This window comes from Lingula anatina, chromosome 2, assembly GCF_051362555.1.
Source record: "Lingula anatina isolate TDL-2025a chromosome 2, LinAna3.0, whole genome shotgun sequence".
NCBI lineage: Eukaryota > Metazoa > Brachiopoda > Lingulata > Lingulida > Lingulidae > Lingula > Lingula anatina.
The window spans coordinates 18,029,110-18,044,328 of record NC_141768.1 but is presented as its reverse complement, the minus strand read 5'-3'; the positions used below and the strand labels follow the sequence as shown (position 1 = coordinate 18,044,328).

At 34.9% G+C, this 15,219-nt stretch overlaps 1 protein-coding gene across 13 annotated transcripts in view; it reads left to right on the top strand.

Annotated features, from left to right (window-relative positions):
* The window catches only part of LOC106171051 (kalirin), a 141,928-nt gene that overhangs the window by 77,746 nt on the left and 48,963 nt on the right, over positions 1-15,219 (top strand). For all 13 annotated transcript variants that reach the window (XM_087005447.1, XM_087005453.1, XM_087005452.1 and 10 more), the window contains one exon: positions 9,180-9,420. In XM_087005447.1, the coding sequence (XP_086861573.1) occupies positions 9,180-9,420 (241 nt within the window). The remainder of the gene's footprint in view (positions 1-9,179; positions 9,421-15,219) is intronic.

Below are 15,219 nucleotides of genomic sequence, written 5' to 3'. Positions count from 1 at the left end.
CATCGATATGAGGTGATATTTCACATTAATTTTTGTGATTTCCCCAACTGGTTGTTTAGATTTAAGCTCTTTTAAGGTATTACAGGCAGCCTGCTTATGTGAAATTTTAGATAAAGACTATAAGTCAACAGCATCATCAAAGTAACCCAGGTGGACGAAGTTCCACTATTTAGAGCCAGCTGGTACATAATGCTATACAATGCAGCTGGGGCAGTGAGAAACATAAGGCTTTTGGTCAAATTGAACTTGGAGATATGGATGGTACTGTAATTTTAAAGGTGTATTCAGAAACCTTGGGATTTTTAAACCAAAATGTGATGATGGCATCAGTTTGCCTCATGAATAGGAGATAAAGAACTGTCTTCCCTTATATTAGAAAAGTTGTGTGTGTTTTGTTTAATCATTGTCCTTTGTTCGAAGGAAAGTTTGTTAAGGTTTGTTGATGATTGAATTTCAAGAAACTTTCAATGAAATATTTTTTTCAGTTAATTTCTGTTAATTTTGTATCATGCAATGATTTATTATAATATTAATTGATGACAAAAGAAAAGTTTTTCTGCACTTGGAATATTATAGAAGAGAGCTTAAGAACTATTTATATTACTATCTTTTTATCTGAATAGTGTCATTTTAACGATGGTTGCTCATAACAGTTTCTTTCGCGCAATTGAAGTAGCAAGCCAGGGAAAGGGGCCAGATTCTAATGAGAGCTGTGACTGGTGGGCTACAGCCTGTAGAGACATGTGTCAGTTGAGTAAAGCAGAAACTATCTATTACGTTACTGAAGCCAAATTGGCAAAAAAGCAAAATTAACCAGAATCCTGGAGGCAGGAGAACAGCCACCTCTACAGGTAGCTGAGAAGCCTGTGTTTGTGTAAGTTGTTTTCTGCAAGTGCCTTTTCCAAATTGGATATTTGATCAGCGGGGATAGTAAACTATATGGTCTTGTTGGGACGTGGAATTGCATGGAATTCGGATTCATTTTGGAAAGGTTTTGATCCCCATTCTCTAAAGGATTGCCACGGCAAAATTCTTTGCGAGGAATTGCTGTGATGATGGAAGAGTAGGTCGTGATGGATGTGTAACAGATTTTCGTTCAGCATTCTGGGGAAAGTTTTAGATAAAATTTCTGTAAAGAACTTTGTCAAGACCAGTGATGAAGACTTATCTCAGAGGAGACCAGATGGAGTAAAACACATCTCAGAAGAGACCAAATGGAGTAAAAGAAAAACTTGAGAATGACTTTATTTAGTTCAGATAAGTAGGTGTATGTTTTGAAATTTGTTCCTGTAATGTCAGAAGCTATATTTAGATAAGACAAAAGAGATAACTTGGTGTTACTTAGAGACATTTTCTTTTTTTTTCCAGTTAGTATTTTCAACCCTGTCAATGATGAAGTGATGAAAAGAAGAACTTTTTTATGTGTGTAATATACAGCAAACTGAATAATGTTTAGCTGAATTATTATATGCTGAGTTGAGCATAGGAATGATAGCTGGAACCCTCTGGCTCCTGTTTGTATGAAGATTAAGGTACCAACATCATAGAAATACAGACGTGTGTGTGTGCGCATGCATGTGCATGCACCTGTGTGTGTGTGTATGTGTGTGTGTTTGTGTTTGTGTGTGTTTTGACACTTTATTAACATAGTGAACAGCCATGGGGTAAAATTAATTATCCGCATTTTTCTTAATTGCCCTTTAACACTTCAAATATCATGTAAGATGACAGGTTATAAGTTGAAATGAATTTCATAGGCAGTATGTTGGATTTTACAAATAAAACCAATGTAAGTGATAAGTCAGTAGGTTGGCTGTAAGTAGAATACAGAAAAGCTGGTGATTATAAGAGTACCTTGGAAACAAGAGGAGGCGTCCTAATCTCTTAATCTGATTGCATTCAGCTAGAGTTCCTGCAGAGTTGGATCGATCTTCGTAGAAAGATTAGTTTGTTGGGAATGGGCCCTAAGAGCTTGTAGTTGGTGCTGTAAACTTCATGAAAAGGCAGCAAAAGTCTGAGGTTTAAATCATGGTTATTATAGTTTTTTGCCACTTGTTTTAGAGAGTTTTATCGTCCAGGGTATATTGTGGTGGTTTGTAACCTTTTATGGGAACTGGAAGGAAAGGTTTTTGTGGTTTATCCATTTTTGTGGGCATCATAGAATAAGGATTCTTTACCTTATCTACATTCACAGCTTTTGGTGGATACTTAGTGTTTATCAAATAAGAGTTGTCTATTTTTCAGGATAAGATATTTTTTACCAGATGTGACTTATTCATTTGCTTAATAAACTTTATCATCAAAAAACTATAACAATAATGTGTTCACTTTAGGAAAAATTCTGCAAAAAAATGCAATTAGTTTTATTCCCCTCACCCACTGTATGGATATGTTGCCAATATTTTAGTATGATAAGAATTCCTTTTTTCATTTCTTTATGAAATGAATTAAGGACCAAGCTTTATGGCATTCCATAATACCTAATCTACCTGAAATTGTGGTACATATGAAACATAGAAGAAAAATACTTCACTAGGTGGCAGCTGTTACCAGCCACATGTAGCATTTATAATAAATTTAACAAAAATGAATGTAGTATGTACTGGTGAAAAGGTATAGCTACAAGTATATGTACAAAAAGGAGGCAGCAGGAAACAATATAATGACTCTGGACTGCCATATAACCATTATATGTAATAAAGATAAGTAGTATCACCCTTAAGTAGCATTTTCCTGGATACAGTTTGGTTGAAAGAAAACCTTCCTTTTATCACAGGGTTTTTGTATTGATGTGACCAGTGCAATGATTTTTGGATCACTTTAGGTCATAAAATATTTGTTTTATATTACGTCAACAAAATTATTATTACATGATTTCATGTAGACATAAGCACTTATAATCTATTATGAAATATAAATTTTGTATACTGTTTACCCACCATTACTGAACTGTATACATTTTGGAGAATACAAACATATTTTGCATTTTTATCTTTAACATTAATTACGGATATGCATTAATTATAGATATGCACCTTGGCTAATTTAATTGTGGAGAATAAGATATGTGGCCAAGTTTCTAGTGTCTTTAAGTGCAAATAGATCAATGAAGAAAATTTCTTGGTGTCCTGTCGATGTGCTTTATGCAATATATATCAAACAGGTGATGTGTAGAACAGTAAAGATTTATTTCCCACAGCAAATGTGTTGATTTTAGTCAAGAATAAACATTGTGTTCATCAATTGGAAGACTCGCCAAGTATCCATATTCTGCTGTTTTGGAAAAGTTCAGCTATGAATTGAATTATATTCTTAGAAGTACAAACACTGTGTCCTGTTTTGGATTACTTTTTTTTTCTTAATATTGGCATTTCTTCTGGGCGAAAATGATAATAATAATAATAATAATAATAATAATAATAGCACTCATTTCTTTTTTAAAAATGAGAATAACCCCTTGATATTACACATACCCTGAACATGTGACTGGTTTGAGAATGCTGCTTTGTTAAAATGAAGTTAATCATGGCCATTGTCATGTGTCTTCATATCTCATTGAACTAATATTACTCTTGGTTTCTCAGAATTTATCACATTTCTGGAAATCATCCTCAGTCACCTCTCTAATGCCTTTTGTTGTCTTTATTGTCGATTATTTCTGACACCTAATGTAAGACACTTAACACCGGTTATACTGTTCTGTACTTTCTAAGAACAGGTGTACCAGCCTTGGCCAATAATTTTTACATGCAGATCATTGTAGGTGAGGTTAGAACAGTAAATGCATATGTGACCTGAAAGGTTTAATTGAAGCAGAGCAGATACTTACCAACTGATATTATAATGATAAGAAGGTTGAATGCATTAGGTGTGCATGGACCATCAAGGTTCTTCACTGAACATTGCCAGTAATTAGCATTTCAGAAGTGGCAATATTTTTGATTGTTTGTGGAGTAGTGTTTAGATGCATAAAATTTGGGTCAACCATTGCAGAACTGGCCTCTGAAAATGCTTCTGTGGAGTTTTTTTCAAGTGGGCCTAAAAAAAAGCAGTGAAGGCACATTCAGGACAGGTTTTATTTTAGTCAAAAATTGACATAGAAAGAGAGGTAGATTACTCAGAGAACCCAATTGTCTTGCAAGCAGTGCATTGCATCAGTTGGGATAATTCTTAGGTAAATCCAGCCCCTTTTGTAACACAATTTTCAAGAAAGCTGAAAACCTTATGTATGTCAACCTATCAACTACCCTGGTCTCTGCATGGTGATTATTGCAGATGGATTATGGAGTCTATTATTGATAATCTCCCAGGCCAATTTCCTTTTTTGGTTTGTTGCCATGGTAACCTTGGATATATCAGGTTAATTATGCCGTGCAGAATGTGCTTGCTTAGACCTGTGCATACTGATGTAGGAAAAATCTTTAATATGACTGACTTTTAGTATTGTTGGTCAGAAGTCTATTGTAAATAGATATAGCATATAGAAATCCCACTGGGATGGTAATTAAAGCACACAAGAGCAGGTAGTCAATGCTTCAGTGGGGAAAGGCAGCATAACGGATTTGACCTGATCTATAATGTTCAAGTTATGTGAAGGTGGTATTTTTGAGATGCCCCCCTTTCCCCTCCCCCCATAGTTAGACCTCAGGTGGTTGATCTGATTGACGCAGTTGAAATGGTTTCGTTGCCAAGATGCTCTAAGAATATTTTGTCTTTTGTATGAACAACATGAATTCTACATAGAGAAATTAGAGTACACCAGGTGACAGAGCTGTTGTGGATCCTAGTCATAATAAATGATTTTCTCCACCTGAGCACAGAGCTGGGCGTTGACAGATGGAGAATAGCAGCAGTATTAGAGCTGGTTTCTAAGAATGCATTGCCTGCATGGGGACTAGGCGGTGAACACTGATGGTTTATCTGGCAATTAGAGCACTGGTTAAAGCAGGGTAACTTCTGTAGAAACCACCAATTTTGGATGGCATAAAAATGAATAATTTTGATTGCAATCTACAGAAGTGATTGCCATTAGATGCTTTGTTTTAGAACAAAATTGCATTGTCTGCATTGGCAGCCAGCAGAACTGTGAGTTTTCCCGACAGATGCTTTTTTTTTGTGCTCAAACAATAGCTGCAGAGGAATTTCTGAACAATAAGAAACTGATTCTGAACAGTTTTGATAGACATCTAAAGATCAGTAACTGCTAAAAGTGCATTTGTCTCTTCAGTGCAGCAGTTTAGTTACTTATGCCAGACTACTTTCTCTTTGTACAGTATTGTCTCCAAGGCTCGTGGAAAGCACACCTTACAAACCACCTAACAGCAGTGGGAAAAGCAACTTGGGACAGTTGGCCAGAGATTCTGTAGAACAATACAGCCTGTTATCTTCAGATTAGATAGTGCATATTTTTCTGCACCTGTGCATATTATGCAGGTAGCAAGCTGAGGTCAAACCTAGGAAAAAAAACAGCTGGAGATCCAGGTTTATCTTTTTGTGGTCAAGGTTGCGGGTATTTTCTCTTGTTTTAGTGTCTGCTATTTGTTTTGAGAAAATAAGTGGTGGATTTTGTTAATGTGTTGATGGGATGCTCACTTAGAAGATGCCTTATTAAAGCATGCACTGGAAACTTTGGTTTACCTGGGAACCCCCGGTTGTTAAGAGGCAGTTAATTGATTGCTTAACTCCCACTATTCACGTGTCAATTAGATCATCACAGTCCACTAAATTCGAACGTTGTCAGACATTCTGCAACAACAGCAGTGGTTTATGCTGATGTATCTCAATCTGTTCTTGATTGAATATATATGTAGCAGTCAGTCAATGGTAACACTAGAATTACCTACAGATAGACTCAACTGATAGAAACTAACTGGAAAATAACCATGATTCACCCCTGATGAGGCATGATGAAAACTACATAATGCGATGATTCTGCGTGATTTATACTGGTGTAAAAGTGCTGCATTAAGCTATTGACATCCAGGGATAGAAAATAAAGTGGAGAACAGTGCAAATAGTGCAGCAAACGTCAGTGTTAAGTTGGTCGACATGGCAGGAGCATTGGGATACTTGGGGATCTATATTGTTAAGTTAATGCAAGTCCCACTTGGAAGGGGCCTTGGTCTTGGAGATGATACAGAAAAAGAGGAAAAGGTATGGTATGGAAAGTGTTGTATTTTACAAAAAGTGCCACTTGTTTGATTTAGAAGTGAGATGTTATAGCTTACCTTTTCAGGGCACCACTTGACCTGTGAATAACCAATTACTTTAAAGGCAAAATATAAAAAAAAATGAAAGGCAAAATATTTAAAAAATGGTAATTGATGAAGGAATCAGGGTTTTATTTATTAGTTTATATTATGTATATTGTGTCTATCCATACTCTCGCTAGTGACCTTATATATGATATAGACAGCTTATGTCTATCCCTCAGAGGCAGGAGGTTATTTTAAGCCTATCTATTTTGAGTATAGTACAATTATGTATCTGATCTTAACCAAGGCACTGGGAGCATGTTTCTAAGGTTTTTTATTTTCTGCACTGAAGATGCTGCATCATTTTCTTTGCTGCCACTTTGGCAAGGCTGTTATTATTTCAACAATGTAATTATTAACCTGAGCAACTTCTTGTCAAACTGTATATGTAATAAGCCAGACACACTATAACTAGTATAAGGGTATTTTTGTTTCACGCAATTGACTTATAGAAATATTATAGTGCATGTGCAAGTAGAATGGTAAGAATTGAAAAAGATGGTAGTGGATATGAGAACAATCAAAACGTGAAGTTTGGATGCATGTTGAAGGTAGGAGGGTGGAAGAAAGAGGAGTTGGGTAAGAAGAGGTAGGGCAATAATGGGTTTGTCATAATTATTAAGGGTGGATGAGGAATGGTGTCAGTATTATAGTTAAGGACCATTTCCACAGATATTTGGATCTGTCTATCTCCCTGGCGAGTCTCACTAAATTGCTATCAAACTAACTGGCTTAAATGTCTGTCACGCTTTAGTAAAACTGTTAGGGGGTAATTATCCGTACCCCTAGCTGATTTGGGTAGGCATGACAGACATTTAAGCCTCTTGAGCTGATAGCAATTTAGTGTGAACCCTCAGGGAGTTAGGTCTATCCAGATGGATCGATATAAGTATGGGAACCCAGTCTTAGCTTCATGCCAAAGCTGCTCCTAGAATCCACCTTGATTCAGCCATCAGTTATGGTGGGTAAGATGGTTGGGAGTGTGCAAGATCCGTCGATATTTGGGCTCACACCAGAGGGGAACTTCTACCTCACTGATTAACAGGTACAAGTTACCCTTAACCAGAGGCCAGTTGGGTGATGACTTTTTTCTCCTATTTTTCCATAAATTCCTGCTGGGCATGGTACAGTAAAACATGTGAATATCTATAGTGCAAAATTTCTCACTGTGACTGTGGTTAAGTATTTAAATAATGAACCTGGCTACAGAAATCAAGAGAGGTATATGATGCAGCAAAAAAAGAAAAAAAAAAAGAAGAAGAAGAAGCAGTATACATCATTCCTCTTTAGAGTGCAGAAAAGCACATTATTTTTATCACCGTACGTTGGTGCCTGGTTGACCTCGAAATATGATCATATTTAAGTATAAGTTGATTTCAAAAATATACTGAATCGTGACATACTACTTATATATGCTGTGCTCAGGATAGCAAGGTTTTGGTCTAAGCCACTTAACTGATTACTTGATATTACAGCACTTTTTATAACAAATCCTTTTGGAAAATGGATATTAAGATTAATTTCTCTACAGTGCTTAGTTTTCAATAGGCATGGGGATTAAAAATTTTACTTCGACTGTGTTGTTTAGCTTTCAGGATTCGGTCTGTTTCGCTTTGGTTTACTTAATTTACTTTTCCATCTTTATTAAGTCTCAGGTCCTGTCAGCAGATAGGCTCACATATAGGCTGAAAATAGTACAGTATACCTATGACGTCATCAGATGATCACATCCCTTCGAATTAACCCACATTCCACTTACACTAGTAAACCCCATGTTGAGCAACTTCTTGTGGTGCCATCAGTTAGTCTGTTCTTGGTCTGAATTAATCAACTTCGATTATCATTATTGTAAATGTGTGTGTCTGTCTGTTCATATATTAGTGTTACTGAAACGCAGGCAAATTAGTCCTTATGGCTATTTTTAAGCAATGGAGAATATTGATTGTCACAGAAAACTACCTCATTTTGACCTTTATAGCTATTATTTCATGGAGAGAACCCATAGTGCTAAAGATATTTATATGACTTGGGAAGTATTTGAACTAGAATTAGAGGTGGTAAGTCCCAGATGTTAGGTAGCATATATGATAGTGTGTGTGTGTGTGTGTGTGTGTGTGTGTGTGTGTGTGTGTGCGATTTCATCTTGGCATTAACATTTGAAATTTGAAATTTAGTTGTTAATTCAATGTTGTGCATATTTCCTAAATTATGATGTAATTTGCTCCAAATAACGATATTATATATTATTAAGTAAAAAGTCACATTCTGTCATTTCTGTAAGAGCAAAAATTTATCATGTATTTTTATTTTCACATTCAGTTATTTAATTTTAAAAAATCTTAATTCATTTATTGGTTACTTTGGATATACAGAAAAAAGCTATGCTTAATGTGATTAATGTAATAGAATATAGACTGAGAAGTAGACACCATAGGCATACCCTTGGAACCAACTCATAGTATGTAGTATGTTACCTAGAATGTTGTCATACATAAATACCATGGTATGAGTCATCTCAACCCCAGATATAGGTTTCACCTCATGTATGTTGTGTATGTAGACAGATTGGCAGGGATCTGAATCCATGTTGAATACCTCTGTCTCAGATATCTTAATTAATTCCTAGAAACACTGTATAACCTGTTGTACTGAGACCACAGTTGAATTCAACGAAGATGAATTTATCTAAAATTGGATGCTGCTTGTAATGCTGCCAACTTATTCCAAGAAGAACTGAATGTATTTAAGTTTTAATGTTCTTTCTTTCTTTTTTCTTTTTTTTTTCTTTTTTTGATAGTTTTTTCATTGTTGAATCGCAGGACTGCCATCAGTGCCAGACACCAGACAACAAAGTCAACAGTTCATTTGTGAAATGTTTAACTCAAAAGCTCTTGTCATTGAGTTTGTCATTTTTTCAATTTCCAGAGTGGTGAAGTTGCTGTTGTAGTGGAAGACTACTCAGCAGCTCAAAGTCAAGAACTTACCATACACAAAGGAGAACAAGTGGAAGTGCTATCTGTCTCCTCAGAAAGACCTGACTGGTGCTTAGTTCGTACTCTGTCCACAGAGGGTGCTGCTCAACAAGAAGGGCTGGTCCCTGTAGCAGCACTGAAACAGGTGCCAAGTATGAAGATTTCTGGCTCTAGGAGCAGCATGGAAATGGAAGGTATGCATCCTTGTCATTTGATTTTATGTAGATGCATCAGGCAAGCTGCTGCCACAGGAGTCATTGAATTCTGGATGCACTAACACTTTTCATTTATTTGTTTATTTTATTTTTGTCCAGTACCAAAAAAGCTTGATTGAAATTTGAAATCGGTCCCTTCAAGCAAATTACTAATATGTAAATTTAAAAAAAATTGATTTTTATTCAGTTAAAATTGGAAAATGCATATGTTTCAGTTTCCGTAATTATGGATATTTTACATCAGTTAACTATAGGATTCTGCTAAAAGATGGTTAAATTTGTAAACTTTGTGTGAGGTTGGTCACTGTCAGTCCTATATTCTAGGTCCATAAAAATGTTATCTTTTTTGATTGATACAATCAATTTAAGTGAATCCTTGGATAGTTTTTAATCACACTGTGTGAACATTCCATCTTTAACCTGATTAAGGAGTGATAAATGCTGTGTTTTCTAAGACCTGGGCCCCATATCTCAAAAGCATCGCGCATTGCGACTGAGCGCAAGCGTCTCGATTCCATAACTCGCCCATACTCGCCCCATGTAATACACTATAGCCTCTATGTGATATCACGCTTTTGAGATACAGGGCCCAGGTCTGATTATTTCCTTTCCAAAGGTTCTTTTAAAATGCTTTAATGTTAAGGAGTATAATGTTGACAGAGAACTTAATGTGAACAATTTTGCTCTTTTTACTTTTTAACCTGCTTACAAATCCGCATTATCATCATTATAGATGGCATTTTGGTTGGCATATACAGCATATTTGGTAGTAATTTCTTTACCTTGCCTGGTTTCAAATTTGGCCAATATGTGGCAGCACCTCATTTAGTCTCGCTTCATGACAGTATATACACTGCTTTAATATTTACTAACCACAATAACAGATACTTTGAGAAACCATAAATAATTAGAAAATTTCTCAATACAAACTTAGAGTATCACTTAAAATTGTGTATTTATTTATTTATCAAAATATTTTTTGCATTATGTTTGAACTTGTTTTATTTGTACTTATAGTTCAAGGGCTGATATATATAGCATCTGTAATGGTCCGTTTGTGAGGGCTAGGTTATAGGGAAAAAAATCCTGCATCGTGTACTTTAGGTCTCAAGGTGTTCCATATGGAATGCAATTAAGCTTTCACTGTAGTGTAAACACAAATAGAAACGCTCTGAGGGGAATATCTAAGAGCAGAATTACTGAGGAGATAAAGTATACTTGATGCTTTTGATAGAAGATGAGGCAGATTGTGAATTGATTTGATAATGGAATGTGAAATTAAAGTCTTTTTAGGTCGAATTCATAGTAGGAGATCATTATGAAATGATATCTAAATAGAAACTGCAATTGAACAGCTTTTATGATTGAATTAAGTGTATCCAACTGGAAAAGATTTTAAGCATTTTTGTTATAATTTACTGTATAATTACTGTGTACTTCAAGAAAAACTTCTCAATTTTGCTCTAAGTTGTAGATATATCTATACAAAAAGACACCTAAATTGAAAATTGCCTGATTTCGCTACTATGATATGTCTATAGTTTGAATTCAATTTGATGGAATTTTCCCTATTATGAAAAAGGTTGGTCTGGATTGGTTTGTCTTGGCCTCACTTTATTCGCCTTTGAAATTGAATTTGTCTGCCTCACCCTTTGTAAAGTGCTATATTGACTGATTCCAAACTCATTGGCTGCCATTACATTTTATATTTGATTCCCCCCCCCCTCTTTTTCACTCTGAAGAAAAAAGGCAGTTTTTATCTCCCATGTGCATTTTTTTTTTTACCTGATTTACTTTAAACAAAGACGAAAAAAGATTTGATGGTTATCTTAATGGCTCTTCTTGGTTCCTCCTCCATATGGTTTCAATCTGCAGTGTTATTTTAAATTGCATCCTGTGCTTCCTATTTACCCCTCCCTGTATAGGTAAAAAGGGGTTTGGGGATGACCTAGTACAATTAACAAAATTTCCTGGGATCATCGACAATTTTCTGATACTTATCAACCATCAAACAGATAAGTTCCTATATTTGAAGCATGGTGTGTGAGTTTAAGATAACAGCTTTATTAATTTTGTTAAAGTCAGCCATTAATACATTTCTTTCTCATTTCTGCTTCAATATACAAATTCATTATTTAGCAGTAATAGCGATTTAATTATGTTTGTGATGTAAGCATATGTCTGGAAAGAAAAGGGAGAAGGTTTTATATCTACAAAATATGAACTTTCTTAAATTAAGTGCTGATGGAGACAACTTGGAAGTATGTGAATCTCTCTGAGACTCACATTAATTTCCTTACCCAACATAATGAGATATAAGAATACTTCAGAAATATGTAAAGTTGTGTTTAATTTTTCTTTATGATTTTTTTTTTTTTTTTGATGTCTTAAGTGTATTTTAATTTACAGAATTTGATCTTTATTTTGCTTGGACTATACAAAGAAGAGCCATTACAAGTCATCACCCAATATATTATAATTTAAAACAATTCAAATGTTTGATTCTAGATAAAAAGCTGAATGCATGCCTATTGGTAATTTTTAAGGCACTTTACTCTGTAATCATTTGATGTTCATAAACGCTCAAAGCCTCTGCTGGTTTATGTGTTAACCCTAAAAGATTTAGAAAAAAATCTTTTAAATTAGAAAATGGCATTAGTATTTGGCTATCAATTGGAATTTTGATAGAAAAGGATTATTTTGAGGCCCTAGTCAAAATGGTGTTGAATATTTCAACACCTTATTCCCTTCTATCCCAATGTAGAACTTAAAACAAATTAAAATCAGACACTAATATAAATATTGGAAGTGTTACCTAACTAAAAAGGTTTTTAATGTATTAAGTCTCTTGAACTCTATCTGACCCATATTCCTCATAGTGGCCAACGAAAAAAAAATAATGAAAATAAAAATACCGAGGGAAATGACCTCATTATTGTGAACAGGTCATTGCTTGAGAAAATGAAATTAAGGCTTCCTTGAAGTAAAAACCAGTTCAGCTCATCTTTAGAATATTGATGTCAGCGGCTTAGTTGGTTGATTGGTCTCCAGTACCTTCAGAAGACTGGATGGTGTTGACCTCTGGTAAATCTAGAAATAGCAGCCTTTCCTGTATGTTTATTCTACAGTGGGAAGCCCATCTGATGGGTAGGTTAGAATTATAGACCGAGCTGCCTTGGTGTATGTGAGTGAGTGGAGCTTCCTCACTTTGTTCAGGAAAAAAAAAGATATCAAGAGAAGACACAGGTATGTTAAAATTGCCATAGTTTCAGTTTTGTGGGGAGAGTTGTATGGGGAAGATGGTATTCATTTTTTAGACCTCTTTGTATATTAGTATGTGAACTGGAGTGCCATTTGAAACCAATAAATTGGAAGGATGTTAAGGTGGTCAGTGCATTAAGTAGATATATTATGATAGAATAGGAGCATCTGGCATAGAAGGGCTGTGCATGCAGGGTGGAGTAAGAAAATAAGCAGACATATTTCTCCAAAAAATGTCTTAGATATATGTAACCATCCTGAGGAATTGGCAATTATCTTCAAATTATTTTTCAGAATAAAACTTTTTTTTTTTGAGATCCTTTCACTGCAATTTTTTAATGAATTTGTAAATTTAATTTTCTGCAAACTGTTCAGTTTAATTACTAGTTATATTCAGTTTCAAAACTAAAAATTTGAAAAAGTGGAAGTTCTGAAGTGACATACATGTTTATTCTATAGCAGGAGGCAAACCATTGTATAACCTGACTTGTACACAATGTGACATGTGCTTATTGCCAGGTACATGAACATAATATTTGTTGGGCTTCTATACCATGCATTATTTACCATATTCAGTAAATATTTACTTCATAAGCAGAAAAAGAGAGTGATCCACTAAAAAGCTGTCCTTAAATGGCACCTTTGTCACATAATAAACTCATAGAGCTCATTCCCAATGAAACTATCACTGTATTGAAATCAATCCAACTCTGCAGGGACTCTTGCTGAATTCAATCAGATAAACAAGATAAACAGATTAACAGGTGCTGAGTAGAACAGAATATAGAAAACTGGTAAATTTGTGAGTATATTGGAATTAAGAGCCCTTGGACCTGTTATTGCAGGTACTCAGTCTTTAGAAAAAAATCTGCAAGAATAATTAAAGAAAATGGTCAAAATGTAGCTTGGACTGTGCATCTCCAGCATAATGATTATTTATAACATCTTATTACTTTAAGATAATGTATGAGGTCTAGACAGATTTCGTATTTCAAGAGAATGCTGCCAATTTTAACTTGAATACAATAATACTGAAGTGGTTTCACGTATAAAATACCCTGGACTAATTCACTGTCTGGTTTCACTTCAAGCAGAAGTCTCAAGGAGATTCACATACTTCTAAGTTATCTCCATCAGCACTTCATTCTCAGAGTGGATGGCATTTTTTTCTTTAAAACCTGTATTACCCTTGCTTGTAAATATACAAAACTTGCATGAAGTTGGTACACAGGTGCACTGGTGCTTGATTTCAAACTATAGTTGCTATTTTTCCCCTTCAAAAGATAGTGCCATCATAACTTCTGTGGATGCTTTCATGAAGACAAACTGCTTCTCATAATTGGAGTGGAGGGGATCATTCGTGGGGAAACGGAATGAAAAATGAAAAAATGCATTCACTTTAACTTGTGCTTTGCTTATTGTACACAAGACTTTTTTTTTTTTTTGAAATATGTATATTATGTAATTTTTATATGTCAAAAACTTGGTAAGCTTGGTGCTTATTCAATTCAGCAGGCTGCATGCACAACCTGAAATAGAACTTCTACATTTTTTACTACATTATACACTTGAAACAAGGACGTGGAATAGATATGAATACAATATACCATCTTAATATTAATATTATCCATATTTTGTCCTTGAAAGTTGTAATTTTGATTGCAATACCTATGAATAGACATCAAAATATATACAAAACTACAATATAGAAAAATTGACTATAACTTCAAAAAGTCATACATTTGGCTTCAGGGGCATTTAAAAATAAGCTCTTAGTTATGATTTTATGAAATATGCAGAGTAAACAATTGCACAGTAGTCCAAAAATGACATCTTGAACTTTCTGTGGGATCATTCTTTTCCCATAGCTTTGTTGTAGTTTATTAATAAAGCATGTTATGCAGGGATGTAGTCTGCATACCTCACACATGAAATAAAAACATATCACATTGTAAGATTGCGGTGTTGTTTAATTATGCCAACAATAGAAACCTGGGCCCGAACAAATGTCTGTTTTAATGCACAGTCAAATGTGAGTGCTATACATGTGCAGGTGAAACCGGTTAGACTGAAAATGTACAGGTTCTTAAAATTGTTTAACTTGGTGAAGTAAATGCAGACTAAGAGTTAAGAAGATAAATTCATCATGTTTAAGTGCTACAAAAGGAGAAGTTTTTCTCTTCATGGTAGGTATATGGATTTCTCTCTTGAGGCCTATGTTCTACCTGTGATTCTTTAATGCAATCAGGTGTTTCTCTGAAATTTAGGTTCTAGGAATTGAAATGTTTAGCCCAGGTACTTAAGTACTGTTTGCCATATTGTGTGCCATTTGAATCAGTACATTGACATCTGCAAGTTTCATATTTTAATGGTGTCTCATTTGCGAGTCATCTGGTTCAAAAAAGTATATTTGAGGGCATGATCTCTCTCTCTCTCTCTCTCTCTCTCTCTCTCTCTCTCTCTCTCTCTCTCTCTCTCTCTCTCTCTCGTATTAGATTTGTAAACACTTCAGGGGAT